We start from the raw sequence: 18,407 nt of genomic DNA, 5'->3' as shown, positions 1-18,407 counted from the left end.
AGATCTGAGAGCGAGCCGCTCACCGTGTCACTGTGGCTAGTGCATGATGCGGAGAAAAGGTCGCAAGAAAGTTAAAGCAGGAGCAGTAACCTCACTGAAAAGACATTACACAGGTTCTATGCAGGGGATTCTCAGCTTCGAAAATCGTATTTGTATTGGAAACAAGTCCCTGTGTTGGTGTTTACACAGCAGACTGTGACGAGGCTGGTTAAGGAAGGACACTGGGGCGGGTGTTTTGACAACTGAACTGCACAAGGTCATTGAGAAGATAAAAAGTGTTAGTGCACAGTATCAAGCTCCACGATGGCCTTGTGGGTGTCGCCTTATCTGAATGGATCAGTACGCTATACAGACCACAAGATCCCAGTTTCAATTCCAGGGTACAGCTGAGGCAATTGGCTTCAATGCCACGTGGCTAGGTGGGGTGGGTGGGTGGGGGCGGTGGGGAGGAAGGGAATGGGGGTCCCATTCCTGACTGCTCACTAATGAGTTCCGCTGGCAAGTGCACATGTGTATCATAGAATCTTACAGTATAGAAAGAGGCCATTTAGCCCATTGTGCCTGTGCCGACTCTTTTGAAAGAGCTATCCAATTAGTCCCACTCCCCCCTGATCCTTTCTCATAGCCCGGCAAATGTTTTCTTTTCAAGTATTTATCCAAATCCCCTTTTGAAAGTTACTACTGAATCTACTTCCACCACCCTTTCAGACAGTGCATTCCAGATCATAACAACTCGTTGCGTAAACAAATTTCCCCTCATCACCCCTCTGGTAGTTTTGTCAATTAGCTTAAATCTGTGTCCTCTAGTTACCGACCTTCCTGTCAGTGGAAACAATTTCTTCTCTACTTGATCAAAACCTCTCGTGTGGATGTTAGGTGAGAATGGAATCAGGCTAGGCTGGTGAACTTGGCTGAGGTACTGGAGGGTTACTGGCATTCCCAGAATTGTACCCCATTGAGAGGCAGCTTCTTTCAGAAGTGGAGGGCGTAAAATTAGGAAATGATGGGTGCGCTGTGGAGTAATTTTTTGTATCCGTTTTGTGAAGTGTCCATCACACTTCAGGCACCACACTGTCAACAAGCGCATATTTCTGTCCTGACGGTGTGTGGCCTGTCCCGACAGTGTGCAGTCTGTCATAGAATCATAAAAAGTTACGGCACAGAAGGAGGCCATTCGGCCCATCGTGTCCATGCCAGCCAAAAATCAGCTACCAGCTTAATCCCACTTTCCAGCACATGGTCCATAGCCCTGTAGGTTATTGGCATTTCAAGTGCACATCCAAGTACTTTTTAAATGAGTTGAGGGTTTCTGCCTCTACTATGCTTTCAGGCAGTGAGTTCCAGACCCCCACCACCCTCTGGGTGAAAAAAATCTCTCCTCAGCTCCCCTCTAATCCTTCTACCAACTACTTTAAATCCATGCACCCCGGTCACTGACCACTCTGCTGAGGAAAATAGGTCCTCCCTATCCACTCTATCTAATCCCGTCATAATTTTATATACCTCAATTAAATCTCCCCTCAGCCTCCTTTGTTCGAAAGAAAACAACCCCAGCCTATCCAATCTTTTCTCATAGCTAAAATTCTCCAGCCCTGGCAACATCCTCGTAAATCTCCTCTGTACCCTCTCTCGTGCAATCACATCTTTCCTGTAAAGTGGTGACCAGAACTGTACGCAGTACTCAAGCTGTGGCCTAACCAATCTTTAATACAGTTCTAGCACAACCTCCCTGCTCTTATATTCTGTGTCTCAGCTAATAAAGGGAAGTATCTCATATACCTTTTTAACCACCTTATCTACCTGTCCTGCTACCTTCAGGGATCTGTGGACATGCATTCCAAGGTCCCTTTGTTCCTCTACAACTCTCAGTATCCTCCCATTTATTGTGTACTCACTTGCCTTGTTTGCCCTCTCCAAATGCATTAACTCACACTTCTCTGGATTGAATTCCATTTGCCACTTTTCTGCCCACCTGACCAGTCCATTGATATTTTCCTGCAGTCTACAGCTTTCCTCCTCACCATCAACTACATGGCCAATTTTTGTATCATCTGCAAACTTCTTGATCAAGCCCCCCACATTGAAGTCTAAATCATTAATATATACCACAAAAAGCAAGGGACCTAGTACTGAGCCTTGGGAACCCCACTGGAAACAGCCTTCCAGTCGCAAAAGTCCCATCAACCATTACCCTTTGCTTCCTGCCACTGAGCCAGTTTTGGACCCAACTAGCTACTTTCCCTTGAATCCCATGGGCTTTTACTTTTGTGACCAGTCTGCCATGTGGGACCTTGTCAAAAGCCTTGCTAAAATCCACGTGCACTACATCAAACGCGTTACCCTCATCGACCCTCCTTGTTACCTGCTCAAAAAATTCAGTCAAGTTAGTGAGACACGACCTTCCATTAACAAATCCATGCTGACTGTGCTCGATTAACCCGTGCCTTTCTAAATGACGATTTATGCTGTCCCTCAGAATTGATTCCAGTAATTTGCCCACCACCGAGGTTAGACTGACTGGCCTATAATTACTCAGTCTATCTTTTTCTCCCTTTTTAAAAAATGGTACAACTTTAGCAGTCCTCCAATCCTCTGGCACCACGCACGTAGCCAGGGAGGATTGGAAAATGATGGTCAGAGCCTCTGCTATTTCCTCCCTTGCTTCTCTTAACAGCCTGGGATACATTTCATCCAGGCCTGGCGATTTATCTACTTTAAAAGATGCTAAACCCTTTTAATACTTCCTCTCTCACTATGTTTATCCCATCCAGTACTTCACATTCCTCCTCCTCCTCAACTACCATCTCTGCATCGTCCCCCTCTTTTGTGAAGACAGATGCACATATTCATTAAGAATCATACCTGCACCTTCCACCTCCACACTTTGGTTACCTTTATGGTCTCTAGTAGGCCCTACTCTTTCCTTAGTTATCCTCTTGCTCTTTATGTATTGATAGAACATTTTGGGGTTTTCCTTAATTTTTTCATGCCCTCTTGTTGCTTTCCTAATCTTCTTTTAAATTTTACCCCTGCACTTTCTATAATCCTCTAGGCTTTCTGCAGTATTGAGCTCTCGATGTCTGACATAAGCTTCCCTTTTTTGCCTTATCTTATCCTGTATGCTCCTTGTCATCCAGGGGGCTCCCACCCTTTTTCTTTGTGGGAACATGTTTACTTTGAATCCCTTGAATCTCCCCCTTGAATGCCTCCCACTGCTCTGACACTGATTTACCTTCAAGTAGCTGTTTCCAGTCCACTTTTGCTAAATCACTTCTCAGCTTAGTAAAATTTGCCTTTCCCCAATTTAGAACTTTTACTCCTGTTCAACCTTTGTCCTTTTCCATAACTATGCTAAATCTGACTGAATAATGATTGCTACTGCCAAAATGCTCTCCCACTGATACTCCTTCCATCTGTCCAGCTTAATTCCCGAAAACTAAATCCAGAACTGCCCACCCTCTTGTTGGGCTTGCTATGTACTGGCTAAAAAAGTTCTCCTGAATGCAATTTAAGAATTCTGCACCCTCTATACCTTTTGCAATGATTGTATCCCAGCTAATATTAGGGTAGTTGAAATCCCCTAGTATTACTACCCTATTCTTTTTGCACTTTTCAGAAATTTGCCTACATATTTGTTCTTCTATCTCTCCCTGACTGTTTGAGGGGGTCTATAGAACACTCCCAGAAGTGTGACTGCCCCTTTTTTGTTCTTTAGTCCAACCCATATGGCCTCATTTGATGATCCTTCTAACATATCATTCCTCCTTACAGCCGTAATTGTTTCTTTAACCAATATTTCCACCCCCCCTCCTCCTTTTTTATCCCCCTCTCTATCTCGTCTGAAAACCCTGTAACCAGGAATGTTGAGCTGCCATTCCTGGCCCTCTTTAAACCATGTTTCAGTAATAGCTAAGATATCAAACTTCCATGTGTCTATCTGCCCTTCACTCGTCTGCCTTATTCACTATACTTCTTGCATTGAGGTATATACCATTAAGCACTGCCAAACTCCTTTGTTGTCTAGTTTCTAATCTTTGTTTCCTCTGCCTTCCAAACTCACGTATTCTGCCTTCCATTTTCAGCTCTGCCTCTCTCCCCTCTGAATCAACGCTCAGGATCCCATCCCCCTGCCAAACTAGTTTAAACCCACCCCAACAGCACTAGCAAACCTCCCCGCGAGGATATTGGTCCCAGCCCTGTTGAGGTGCAACCCGTCCGGCTTATACAGGTCCCACCTCCCCTAGAACCGGTCCCAATGCCCCAGGAATTTAAAGCCCTCCTCCTGCATCATCTCTCCAGCTACACATTCATCTGCTCTATCCTCCTATTTCTGTACTCGATAGCGCGTGGCACCGGGAGTAATCCAGAGACTACTACCTTGAGGTCCGGCTTCTTAATCTGTTTCCTAACTCCTTAAAATCTGCCTGCAGGGCCTTATCCCTCTTTCTACCTATGCCATTGGTACCGATATGGACCACAACCTCTGGCTGTTCACCCTCCCCCTCCAGAATGTTCTGCAGCCGCTCAGTGATATCCTTGATTCTGGCACCCGGGAGACAACCTACCATCCTGGAATCATGTCTGCGGGCGCAGAAACGCCTGTCTGCTCCCTTAACTATAGAATCCCCTATCACTATCTCTCTCTTGACCTTCCTCCTGTACAGCTGAGCCTCCCATGGTGCTATGGTCTTGGCTCTGGCTGCACTCCCTAGGGGATCCCTCTCCCTCACCAGTATTACTGGTTAGAGAGCGAGATGCCCTCGGGACTCCTGTACTACCTGCCTGGTTCTCCTTGTCTGTCTGGCGGCCATCCAGTCCCTCTTTGCCTGCACTCTCTTAAACTGTAGGGTGACCACCTCCTGAAACACGCCATCCATGTAGCTCTCAGCCTCGCAGACGCACTGTAGTGACACCAGCTGCTGCTCAAGCTCCGAAACCCGGAGCTCGAGCTCCTCCAGCTGACGACACTTCCTGCACCTATGGTTGTCCAGGACACGGAAAGCATCCTGGAGTTCCCACATGGCACAAGATGTGCATTCCACAGGTCTGAGCCGCCCTGCCATGCCTCTATTTATTATATTATTAAATAAACTTAATAGCAATAAACTTAATGACTTAAAAAATCACACACCGGCTACTCACCAATCAGCTCCTGCCCTTGTGTTGACGTCTCTTTTTTTTTTCTCTCCCTGGCGCTCGCACGCCGGCTCCCGCCTTTTTAGGGGCCGCTCCCTCTCTGCTCTGCCGCCTCAGCTGCTCTTGACGGTGTGCGGCCTATCCCGACGCTGTGCAGCCTGTAGCGTTCTTTTTTTTAAAAAAGAAAAGAGAATGTCAAGATGAGTAAAGAGGGAGGGTCAGAGCATGGGTTTAGCTTGTGAGATCAGCTGCCAGATTGTGCTGATATGGGATTGGCAGTGGGGAGGTGGGAATGCGACTTACCACCAAAATGGCTGCTGTTTTATGTGGAATGAGCGAGTAAGGGTTCTTGGTGGGCTGGTATAGAGGTCTGATTGGGGCTGAGTCGATTCCCCCCATCACTACAGAAGAGGTTCCAGTGGTTGTCCTAAGGGCTATGTACATTACAGGAATGGATGGATGTTGACCTTTATCTCAAGGTGGTTGGAATATATACGTGAGGAAGTGATGCTTCAATTGTGCAGAGCCTTGGTCAGATCCCCATCTGAAGCACTTCTTCACACAAAGGGTAGTAGAAATCTGGGACTCACACTCCCAAAAAACTGTTGAGGCTGGGGGTCAATTAAAAATTTCAAAACTGAGAATGATAGATTTTTGCTGGGCAAGAATATTAAGGGTTACAGAACCAAGGCAGGTAGATGGAATTAAGATACAGGTCAACCCATGATCTAATTGAATGGCGGAACAGGCTCGAGGGGCTGAATGGTCTACTCCCGTTCTTTTGACATACTGTTCTCTCGTCGTCTGCTGGTCCACGATTCTGACGCTGCATCCTGTTCCAGCAAAGTAAACATGCGGGGAGGCAGCCCCACACTTTTGAACTCTGGGTGTACCTAATGCACAGCTAAACACATTCGTAGAGACCAGCGACCAAATGTGCGAGGGGAAATAAACAGCGCGGAGAAAGTGAGAGTTCAGTTGGCAAGCGGCGGGAAAGAGCAAGACCAGAGCAGGGATATAAATAGCGCGGAGAAAGCGAGAGTTCACTTGGCGAGTTACACAAAATAAAGATGGCAGGGCAGGTGATGTATAGTGACTGCAGAATGTGGGAGCTCCTGGTACCCAGTGTGATCCAGGGAAAACACATCTGCAGTACGTGTTTGCGGCTTGAGGAGCTTCAGCTCAGAGTCATTGAACTGGAGGTCGAGCTACAGACACTGCGACACATCAAGGAGGGGGAAAAATGCCCGGACAATCAGTTCCAGGAGGCGGTCACACCCCTTAGGGATAGGGTCGTCTGAATTGGTTAGGGACAGGGGGGTGTGACTGGGAACAAGGCAGGTAAGGGGATCGAGAAGGTAGAAGTGGAGGAGCCTCAGCCTATGCAATTGTCCAACAAGTTTGAGATGCTTGCAGTCTGTATGGACGAAAGCGGAGGCTGCAGGGTGGATGAGCAAACTTGACTGTGGCACCATGGTACAGGAAACCATTCAAGTGGGGGGAGCTAGTAGGAATGTAGTGTTAGTAGGGGACAGTATAGTTAGTTCTCTGCAACCGAGAGTGGGGGTCCAGAAGGCTGTGTTGCCTGCCCTGTGCCAGGGTTCGGGACATCCGCTCTGGCTGGAGAGGAACTTGCAGCGGGAGGGGGAGGATCCAGTTGTCGTGGCCTACGTAGGTACCAACGATATAGGCAGGATGAGGGAAGAGGTTCTGCTTAGGGAGTATGAGCAGTTAGGGGCTAAATTAAAAAGCAGAACCTCAAAGGTAATAATCTCTGGATTATTTTCTGAGCCATGAGCAAATTGGCATAGGGTAAATAAGATTAGAGAGTTAAATTCGTGGCTCAAAGATTGGTGTGGGAGAAATGGGTTTTGATTCATGGGGCACTGGCACCAGTACTGGGGAAAGTGGGAGGTGTACCGTTGGGACGGCCTTCATCTGAACTGTGCTGGTGCCAGTGTTCTGGCGAATCATATAACTAGGGCGGTAGAGAGGGCTTTAAACTAAATAGTGGGGGCGAGGGATCAAGTAAGGGAAGATGTGATAAATTAAAGAAAGAAGACAAGGCAAGAGAGCAAGGTAGCAATGAAGGAAATGATAATCAAAGAGTGGCAGGAAGGGACAGAGTGTGCAAACTTAGGAGTGCGCCAGCAGATAAGGCTAGAGGTTGCAAAAATAGTAAAAAGACAGCACTAATGGCTTTGTATCAGAATTCACGTAGCATTTGTAACAAAATGGATGAATTGACAGCTCAAATAGAAATAAATATATACAATCTGATAGCCATTGCAGAGATATGGCTGCAAGATGACAAAGGATGGAACCTAAATATTCAAGGGGACTTGACATTTTGGAAGGACAGGAAGCTAGGAAAAGGTGGAGGTGTTAATTAAGGATGGCATTAGTATAATAATTGTAAACAATTTTACAACACCAAGTTATAGTCCAGCAATTTTATTTTAAATTCACAAGCTTTCGGAGGCTTCCTCCTTCCTCAGGTGAACGTTGTGGAAATGAAATCCTCGAAATGAAATCGCATTTATAAATCACAGAACAATGCTTGGTGATTACAGACAGTTTTTTCAACTGCCCGTTGCCAAGGCAATCAGTGTGCAGACAGACAGGTGTTACCTACAAGGTCTCTGAATATACAAATCACCAAAATCATCAAATCACCAAAATCACCATCCCCTATACACAGGGTCTGCTCAGACGAGGAGGAACGCGATGGACACCTACAGACGCTGAAAGACGCCCGAGTAAGAATGGGATGTGATGCTCGACTCATCGATCGACAGTTCCGACGGGCCACAGCGAAAAATCGCGTAGACTTCCTCAGAAGACTAACACGGGATGCAACCAACAGAGTACCCTTCGTCGTCCAGTACTTTCCCCGGAGCGGAGAACCTACGCCATGTTCTCCGCAGCCTTCAACATGTCATCAATGATGACGAACACCTCGCTATGGCCATCCCCACACCTCCACTACTCGCCTTCAAACAGCCACCCAACCTCAAACAAACCATCGTTCGCAGCAAATTACCCAGCTTTCAGGAGAACAGCGTCCACGACACCACACGACCCTGCCACGGTAACCTCTGCAAGACATGCCAGATCATCGACACAGATACCACCATCACACGAGAGGACACCACCCACCAGGTGCACGGTTCATACTCCTGTGACTCGGCCAACGTTGTCTACCTCATACGTTGCAGGAAAGGATGCCCCAGAGCATGGTACATTGGCGAGACCATGCAGACGCTGCAACAACGGATGAACGGACACCGCGCAACAATCGCCAAACAGGAGGGTTCTCTCCCTGTCGGGGAACACTTCAGCAGTCATGGACATTCAGCCACCGACCTTCGGGTAAGCATACTCCAAGGCGGCCTTCGAGACACACGACAACGCAAAATCGTCGAGCAGAAATTGATAGCCAAGTTCCGCACCCATGAGGACGGCCTCAACCGGGATCTTGGGTTCATGTCACACTACACGTAACCCCACCAGCGAACAAATGTTATCTGTTTTTAATATAACGGGTCATTGACTGTCTTCCTTCTCTCTCTCTCTTTTTTGGGGGGTTTGTATATTCGGTGGCCTTTTAGGTGACACCTTTCTGTCTGCTCACTGTGATTGCCTTGGCAACGGGCAGAAATCACCAGGCATTGTTCTGTGATTTTCAAATGCGAAGGATTCGAAAATTCCATTTCCACACCATTCACCTGAGGAAGGAGGAAGCCTCCGAAAGCTTGTGGAATTTAAAATAAATTTGTTGGACTATAACTTGGTGTTGTAAAATTGTTTACAATAACCAAAAAAAAACACAGAGATAGAGAGGTAGAAACATAGAAAAGACAGCAACTGACCCGTTATATTAAAAACTGTTTTTAATATAACGGGTCAGTTGCTGTCTTTTCTATGTTTCTACCTCTCTATCTCTTTTTTTTTGGTGATTTGTATATTTGGAGACCTTTGTAGGTAACACCTGTCTGTCTGCACACTGATTGCCTTGGCAACGGGCAGTTGAAAAAACTGTCTGTAATCACCAAGCATTGTTCTGTGATTTATAAATGCGATTTCATTTCGAGGATTTCATTTCCACAACGTTCACCTGAGGAAGGAGGAAGCCTCCGAAAGCTTGTGAATTTAAAATAAAATTGCTGGACTATAACTTGGTGTTGTAAAATTGTTTACAATTGTCAACCCCAGTCCATCACCGGCATCTCCACATCATTAGTATAATAGAGAGAAATGACCTTAGTTCTAAAGACCAAGATGTAGAATCAGTTTGGGTAGAGATAAGAAATAGTAAAGGCAAGAAGTCACTTGTGGGAGTAGTTTATAGGCCCCTCTAACAGTGACCACACTGTAGGACAGGGTATACAGGAAGAAATAATAGGGGCTTGTGAGAAAGGAACAGCGATAATCATGGGTGATTTTAATCTACATATAGATTGGAAGAATCTGATTGGCAAAGGTAGGCTGGAAGATGAGTTCATAGATTGTTTTCGGGACAGTTTCTTAGAGCAGCACATTCTAGACCCAACCAGAGAGCAGGCTATTCTAGATCTGGTAATGTGTAATGAGACGGGATTAATTAATGACCTCATTGTAAAGGAGCCTCTAGGTAGCAGTGATCAGAATATAATTGAATTTCGCATTCAGTTTGAGGGAGAAAAGAGTAGGTCCAAGACTAGTGTTTTAAACTTAAATAAGGGCAATTATGAGGGCATGAAGACAGAGCTGGCTAAAGTGAACTGGGAAATTAGGTTAAGGGATAGGTCAGTAGAGATGCAGTGGCAGACATTTAATGAGATAGTTCACAACACTCAGCAAAGATACATTTCAGTGAGAAAGGAAGACTGTAGCGGAAGAACATACCATCCGTGGCTAACTAAGGAAGTTAAAGATAGTATCAAATTGAAAGAAAAAGCATACAATTCCGCGACGATTAGTGGCAGGTCAGAAGATTGGATAGAATATAAAAAAAAGCAAAGAATGACTAAAAGAATAATAAGAAGGGAGAAATTAGAGTACAGGAGAAAGCTAGTTAGAAATATAACAACAGGTAGTAAGAGTTTCTACGGGTATTTAAAAAGGAAAAGAGTAAGTAAAGTGAGCGTTGGTCCTCTAGAGAGTGAGTCTGGGGAATTAATAATGGAGAATAAGGAAATGGCGGATGAATTTAACAGATATTTTGCATCCGTCTTCACTGTAGAGGATACAAATAACATGCCAGAAATAATTGTGACTCAAGAGGTGAAAGGGAGGAAGGAACTTAAAACATTTACAATTACAAGGGAAAGGGTTCTGAACAAATTATTAGAACTAAAAGCTGACAAGTCCCAGGTCCTGACAGACTTCATCCTAGGGTCTTAAAAGAAGTGGCTGCAGAGATAGTATGATGCATTGGTATTGATTTTCTAAAATTCCCTAGATTCTGGAAGGGTCCCATCAGATTGAAAAATAGAGAATGTAACTCCTCTATTCAAGAAAGAAGGGAGACAGAAAGCAGGAAACTACAGGCCAATTAGCTTAATATGTCATAGGGAAAATGCTAGAATCTATTATTAAGGAGGTTATAACAGGGCACTTAGACAATCTCAACCCAATCAGACAGAGTCATCGTGGCTTTGTGAAAGGGAAATCGTGTTTGACTAATTTATTAGAGTTCTTTGAGGAAGTAACAAGCAACGTGGATAAAGGGGATCCTGTGGATGTGGTGTACTTGGATTTCCAGAAGGCATTTGACAAGGTGCCACATCAAAGACTACCACACAAAATAAGAGCTCATGGTGTAGGGGGTAACATATTAGCATGGATAAAGAATTGGTTAGCTAACAGGAAACAGAGAATAGGCATAAATGGGTCATTTTCAAGTTGGCAAGATGTAACGAGTGGAATGCCACAGGGATCAGTGCTGGGGCCTCAACTATTTACGATCTATATCAATGACTTGGATGAAGGGACCGAATGTGTGGTTGCTAAATTTGCTGATGGCACTAAGGTAGGTAGGAAAGTAAGTTGTGAAGAGGACATAAGGAGTCTGCAAAGGGATATGGATAGATTAAGTGAGTGGGCAAAAATTTGGCAGATGGAGTATAATGCGGGAAAATGTGAACTTGTCCACTTTGGCAGGAGGAATAGAAAAGCAGTATATTATGTAAATGGAGAGAGATTGCAGAACTCTGAGGTACAGAGGGATCTGGGTGTCCTAGTACATGAATCACAAAGAGTTAGTATGCAGGTACAGCAAGTGACTAGGAAGGCAAATGGAATGTTGTCATTTATTGCAAGGGGAATGGAATATAAAAGTTGAGATGTTTTACTACAGTTGTACAGGGCATTGGTGAGACCACATCTAGAATAGTGTGTGCAGTTTTGGTCTCCTTATTTAAGAAAGGACATAATTGCTTTAGAGACGGTTCAGAGAAGGTTCACTCGACTGATTCCTGGGATGAGGGGGTTATCTTATGAGGAAAGATTGGACAAGGTGGGCCTGTATACATTGGAGTTTAGAAGAATGAGAGGTCATCTTACTGAAACATTTAAGATCCTGAGGGGATTTGAAGGGGTAGATGCTGAGAGGATGTTTCCCCTTGTGGGAGACTAGAACTAGGGGCCACAGTTTAAAAATAAGTGGTCCCCCATTTAAGACGGAGATGAGGAGAAATTTTTTCTCTTAGAGAGTCGTGAATCTGTAGAACTCCCTCCTCCAGAGAGCAGTCGAGGCAGGGCCATTGAATATTTTTAAGGCTGAGTTAGATAGATTCCTGATTAACAAGAGAGTCAAAGATTATAGTAGGTAGACGGGAAAGTAGGGTTGAGGTCACAATCAGATCAACCATGATCTTATCAAATGGCAGAGCAGGCTCGAGGGGCCAAATGGCCTACTCCTGCTCTTAATTCATATATGCGTATGTATGATGGAGATGGAGGCTAATCTATGGATATAGGAGCATTCAAGGAGGCCTGGACTGGCTGTAACGTTTAACCACGGTGCTCACTTAACTGCAATTACTGCTTGTAAGTAGCAGGACTTAAGGGCCTTTTACCTTCATGCTTGGCTGCGTGGGAGGAACTGAAACGCACATAACCAACACCGAGGGGTTATTCATCTAATACTGCAGGGACATCCCAGCCACACACCCACTCATATAAAACTCACCGGACCAGCACTAATTCCAGTTAAAACTCTCCATTATTGCTCGAGTTCGTTGAGTATTCAATCTTAAGGGTGTAATGAATACTCGCAGTGCAAAGTTGTAGGTTTACGAACGATATGAATGAGTATTTTTGCTGACATCCTCCGCAGAACGTTACCCTGAGTCATAGCAATCGTATTGAAATCAAAACTCACTTGCTCCACTTCCCACTCTCAACTGGTTCTTTCTCAGGACCTCAAAACTTCTGTATGCCTGAGGAGCGGAAACTGAAATGACACTATCATCTGTTGATTTGTAATAGAAATGCCTCCATTCTGGGTGGTGTGTTGGTGCAGCTTGTCCTACTCCCAGTGCATTGCGCCGCAGAGGTGGAGTGAGCGTCCGCACCCTGCGCCCCCGTTGCCTCACTTCTCGTCAAGCTTCACTGGCTATCTGTCCCTCGAGTTCGGTGGTCTCGCACTTCACCTAATCAATCTTCTCCAGCCTGCACCTTCCGATCTTCCAATCCTGAATTGCCGTTCATTTCTCGCTCCCTCCGAGTCTGATCTCTGTCACAACTGCTGTTTGGAACTATCGTCCAAAACAACTTCATCTTTCTGCCTGTTTCCCCCCCTTAGAATCCTTCCATAAACCTATCGCTTTGGCCGTGCGATGTTATAGATTCTTCTCTGGAATCCCAGCCAACATTTGTGCCACAACCAACATTACTAAAACAGATTATTTGGTCGTTTATCACATTGTTGTTTGTAGGATCTTGCTGTGTGCAAATTGGCTGCCGCATTTCCTTACATTACAACAGTGACTGCACTTCAAAAGTACTTCCATTGGCAGTAAAGCGCTTTGTGGTGTCCTGAGGTCATGAAAGGCACTATATAAATGCAAGTCTGTCTTTTTTTCCTGTCCCACTCCCCCAGTAATCTGGGGTACGGTTTCCTGGGCACCAGTCACCCTTTCTTACTTCTCCTTAAGTGGCCATTCTTTCTGCACGAGTGTCAGTGGGGTATTTGGCTCAGGGAGGCATCGCAGCAGAACCCAACCCTGTCTTCGCCTGAAGTCCACACACACCATACGCACTTTTCATCTCGAGTGACTCGAGCAATCAGGAACAGAACCCTAGCTGATGATTTTATGAGACGATATATTATATGTGTGTGTGTATATGGAAGGGAACTTAATTTTTGTGTTTGATTCCTGCGCAGGTGTGTAGGCAGATTTGGCTGGGCCTGTTTGACTCCAGATCATCAGTTATCCCAGATTACAGGGATCCACAAAAAATCAAGGAATTCCTACAGGATAAATATGAGAAGAAAAGATGGTAGGTAATTGTGTGATATATTGTCGTTGCACTAAGGGCCATACCAGTGACTTTGGTTGATAATGCTCCCTTGGCCCGCTCTACTTACAGTGAATATTGCTGTGTAATTGAGATGCAGGTTGGATGAGGAGTAGTGTTGAAAGGAACACCTGGAAATTGATCTCAGCTATTTTTCCCCAAGATTTCCCCATCTCTCCCGAAGGTGCTCCCGGAAGCCCTCTGGTACTTTGCCCAAGTGACCATTGTTTGTGTGACTGTGGGCAGCTATTTGACCACGGTGGAGTGGGGGATCACAAGTAAGACCGATCCTGTCCTCTCCCAATTACCAATCATGCACACACTTTCCGGCAGCAGTTACTGGATAGAGACTGGGGATTCGGAGCAGAAACTCTGGCTGATTTCCCCCCTGCTCCCAGCCCAAATGCTGCCCCAGCTGAGGTCACCTCAGTCAGCATAGGCTGGGAATTGAACCTGGAACCTTCCTGGTTAATATGTTTCAGTTAAACGTTCACTCCATCATAGGGGGAAGTTAGGGTGAAAATCAGAAGGATTTCCTGTGGCATTGCACATGGTGAGGCAGAGGATGCAATGAAGTGTGATGCCTGCAGTGTGACGGGATGTTAGTGACATTTACAGGAAATATGCACCATCCGCGTGACTTGTTATTTGTATCAATTAATAATATTAAAAAGCAACGTGAGAATCTTGAATTGCTAAATGAGCGCTCTGAGCTGAAGCCGAAGAGGGGTAAGGTATTGTACGGTAAGTGGTCAGTTTGTTGCTGTTTCGACGGCAGATTGCACCCGTCATTCTCGTTAAACGTAATTTGTTTGGCCTTTAATTACAGGTACGTACCTCCAGATCGTGTAAAGGTATCTGCAGCCACGTCTGCTACGACCTCACTTAGCAGTAGGAGCAGCACGCCCGACGTCAAACCACTGAAGACCCTCATAGGAGAATCGGCTCCAGCCCTGAACGTCACAAGAACCACCAGCCAGGTACCGGCAGCGGAATGTTGGATGGTTCCAAATTGAAGAACAACAACGTGCATTTATATAGCGCCTTTAACATAGTAAAACGTCCCCAAGGCGCTTCACAGGTGCGATTACCAGACTAAATTTGACACCAAACCACATGAGATATCAGGACAGGTGCCCAAAAGCTTGGTTAAAGAGGTAGGTTTTAAGGAGCGTCTTAAAGGGAGAGGTATAGAGGTTTAGGAAGGGAATTCCAGAGTTTAGGGCCTAGGCAGCTGAAGGCACGGCCGCCAGTGGTGGGGTGAAAGAAATCGGGGGATGCACAAGAGGCCAGAATTGGGGGAGCGTAGAGATCTCGGAGGATTGTAGGGCTCGAGGAGGATGCAAAGAAAGGGAGGGGCGAGGCCATGGAGGGATTTGAAAACAAGGATGAGAATTTTAAAAGCTCCTCCCCTATTTTCCCGAATTGCACTGATCTTGCTTGAATGCGGTTCCACGGGCTCTGGCGGTCCTCCAGTACCTCATCCAAGTGGCTATTCTTCATGTGCAAGCTTAGGGTTGGCAGGCTGTTTGACCGTGAAGGGCTTCGCAGTTCAGCCCTTCCTATCCAAGTGTGCTTTCCAGCAGGGATCGCTGGTCGCAGTCCTGGTTGATTTGTTTTCCCCTCCCATGGACAAAGGGCACTGAGGCCAATTGTAGCATCTCTACCTACTGCCCCTAGTGCCAAGTCAGCTAACTCAGCATGGACCAGAGATTTCCTGCCCCATATGATTCATTACCACACTACACAGTCCCGTGATCGGCTTCCCTCGACCAAGAAGGCAGGCAGGCAGACGACGTGCTTCCTGGCCATGGATATGCAGAATGACGATAGGATTTGACCTTGCCCAAATAATTTTTCGCTCTGCCCCCCGCTTCCCCTCCCTTCAGGAAATGAGATACTATGGACAGGAGCAAGCAGCCTTCCACTCTTTGCATCAGCTTATTTGTGTACACAGCTATGGTTCAGCGGGTAGCACTCTGAGTCAGAAGTCCCATTCGGTACGGTAGCATAGTGGTTATGTTACTGGGCTAGTAATCCAGAGGCCTGGACTAAAATCCAGAGTCATGAGTTCAAATCCCGCCACGGCAGCTGGCGAATTTAAATTCAATTAATTAATTAAAATTCAATTAATTAAATAAAAATCTGGAATTAAAATACTAGTATCAGTAATGATGGCCATGAAACTACCGGATTGTCGTAAAAACCCATCTGGTTCACTAATGTCCTTTAGGGAAGGAAGCCTGCCGCCCTTACCCGGTCTGGCCTATATGTGACTCCAGACCCACAGCAATGTGGTTGATTCTTAATTGCCCTCTGAAATGGCCGAGCAAGCCACTCAGTTGTAAAATCTCGCTACGAAAAGTCATAATAAGAATAAAACCGGACGGACCACCCGGCATCGGACCACTAGGCACCGGACACGACAACGGCAAAACACCAAGCCCAGTCGACCCTGCAAGGTCCTCCTTACTAACATCTGGGGACTTGTGCCAAAATTGGGAGAGCTGTCCCACAGACTAGTCAAGCAACAGCCTGACATAGCCATACTCACAGAATCATATCTTTCAGCCAACGTCCCAGACTCTTCCATCACCATCCCTGGGTATGTCCTGTCCCACCGGCAGGACAGACCCACCAGAGGTGGCGGTACAGTGATATACAGTCAGAAAACATGGACAAAAGAGCTGAATTCCAGAGGTGAGGTGAGAGTGACTGCCCTTGACATCAAGGCAGCATTTGACCGAGTGTGGCACCAAGGAGCCCTAGTAAAATTGAAGTCAATGGGAATCAGGGGGAAAACTCTCCAGTGGCTGGAGTCATACCTAGCACAAAGGAAGATGGTAGTGGTTGTTGGAGGCCAATCATCTCAGCCCCAGGGCATTGCTGCAGGAGTTCCTCAGGGCAGTGTCCTAGGCCCAACCATTTTCAGCTGCTTCATCAATGACCTTCCCTCCATCATAAGGTCAGAAATGGGGATGTTCGCTGATGACTGCACAGTGTTCAGTTCCATTCGCAACCCCTCAGATAATGAAGCAGTCCGAGCCTGCATGCAGCAAGACCTGGACAACATCCAGGCTTGGGCTGATAAGTGGCAAGTAACATTCGCGCCAGATAAGTGCCAGGCAATGACCATCTCCAACAAGAGAGAGTCTAACCACCTCCCCTTGACATTCAACGGCATTACCATCGCCGAATCCCCCACCATCAACATCCTGGGGGTCACCATTGACCAGAAACTTAACTGGACCAGCTATATAAATACTGTGGCTACGAGAGCAGGTCAGAGGCTGGGTATTCTGCGGCGAGTGACTCACCTCCTGACTCCCCAAAGCCTTTCCACCATCTACAAGGCACAAGTCAGGAGTGTGATGGAATACTCTCCACTTGCCTGGATGAGTGCAGCTCCAACAACACTCAAGAAGCTCGACACCATCCAAGATAAAGCAGCCCGCTTGATTGGCACCCCATCCACCACCCTAAACATTCACTCCCTTCACCACCGGCGCACTGTGTCTGCAGTGTGCACCATCCACAGGATGCACTGCAGCAACTCGCCAAGGCTTCTTCGACAGCACCTCCCAAACCCACGACCTCTACCACCTAGAAGGACAAGGGCAGCAGGCACATGGGAACAACACCACCTGCACGTTCCCCTCCAAGTCACACACCATCCCGACTTGGAAATATATCGCTGTTCCTTCATCGTCGCTGGGTCAAAATCCAGGAACTCCCTTCCTAACAGCACTGTGGGAGAACCGTCACCACACGGACTGCAGCGGTTCAAGAAGGCGGCTCACCACCACCTTCTCGAGGGCAATTAGGGATGGGCAATAAATGCCGGCCTTGCCAGCGACGCCCACATCCCGTGAACGAATAAAAAAAAGGACACTTGAGCACAAAATCCACTGAGGGAGTGCTGCACTGTTGGAGATGCCGTTTTTCGGATGAGATGTTAAACCGAGGCCCCGACTTCCCTCTCAGGTGGATGTAAAAGATCCCATGACACGATTTGAAGAAGAGTAGGGGTGTCCTGGCCAATATTTATCCCTCAGCCAGCAACACTGAATCAGATTATGTGGTCATTTCCTCATTGCTGTTGTGGGACCTTGCTGTGCCCAAATTGGCTGCCACATTTATTACATTACAGTAGTGACTGTAAAGCACTTTGGGATGTCCTGAGGTCGTGAAGGGCACTGGATAAATGCAAATTCTTTTTCTTTACCAAACCACTGTGGCACCAGATCTTATAGCAATTGAGGGAAAAAGCTCATAGTAGCTGGAGGTTACCAACATACCAACGAACCTAATGCACTTGAAAATTTAATTGCCTAATTCTACCCTGTGGAAGACCCTCGCTGAGACTTCGGAGCATTGTGTGCCTAAAGGGGAAGGATCTATTGAAATAACTGCACCAGTGTGTTAATAAGCCGCAGGGTCCAGAAAGTATCAGATTCATAAGGAGTAGGCCATTCAGGCCCCTGAGCCCATTTCGCCATTCAATTAGATCATGGCTGATCTGTATCTTAACTCCATTTACCTGCCTTGGTTCCATAACCCTTGATGCTCTTGCCTAACAAAAATCTGTAAATCTCAGTCTCATGATCCCCAGCATCGACAGCGTTTTGGGGGAGAGAATTGCAGATTTCCATTCCCCTTTGTGTGAAAATGTGCTTCCTGATTTAAATCCTGAACGGCCTAACTCTAATATTTAGATTATGCCCCCTTGTTCTGGATTCCCCCACCAGAGGTAATAGTCTCTCTGT

At 46.3% G+C, this 18,407-nt stretch overlaps 1 protein-coding gene across 4 annotated transcripts in view; it reads left to right on the top strand.

The window, feature by feature from the left end:
- The window catches only part of LOC137302385 (arf-GAP domain and FG repeat-containing protein 1-like), a 104,692-nt gene that overhangs the window by 45,457 nt on the left and 40,828 nt on the right, over window positions 1–18,407 (top strand). For all 4 annotated transcript variants that reach the window (XR_010958454.1, XM_067972014.1, XM_067972013.1 and 1 more), the window contains exons 3-4: window positions 13,508–13,623; window positions 14,471–14,621. Coding sequence is in view for 3 of the 4 variants with exons in the window: in XM_067972014.1 (XP_067828115.1) it covers window positions 13,508–13,623; window positions 14,471–14,621 (267 nt within the window). In the remaining variant the exon portion in view is untranslated. The remainder of the gene's footprint in view (window positions 1–13,507; window positions 13,624–14,470; window positions 14,622–18,407) is intronic.

This window comes from Heptranchias perlo, chromosome 35 (assembly GCF_035084215.1).
Source record: "Heptranchias perlo isolate sHepPer1 chromosome 35, sHepPer1.hap1, whole genome shotgun sequence".
Lineage (NCBI taxonomy): Eukaryota > Metazoa > Chordata > Chondrichthyes > Hexanchiformes > Hexanchidae > Heptranchias > Heptranchias perlo.
This window is presented reverse-complemented; position numbering and strand designations above follow the sequence as displayed.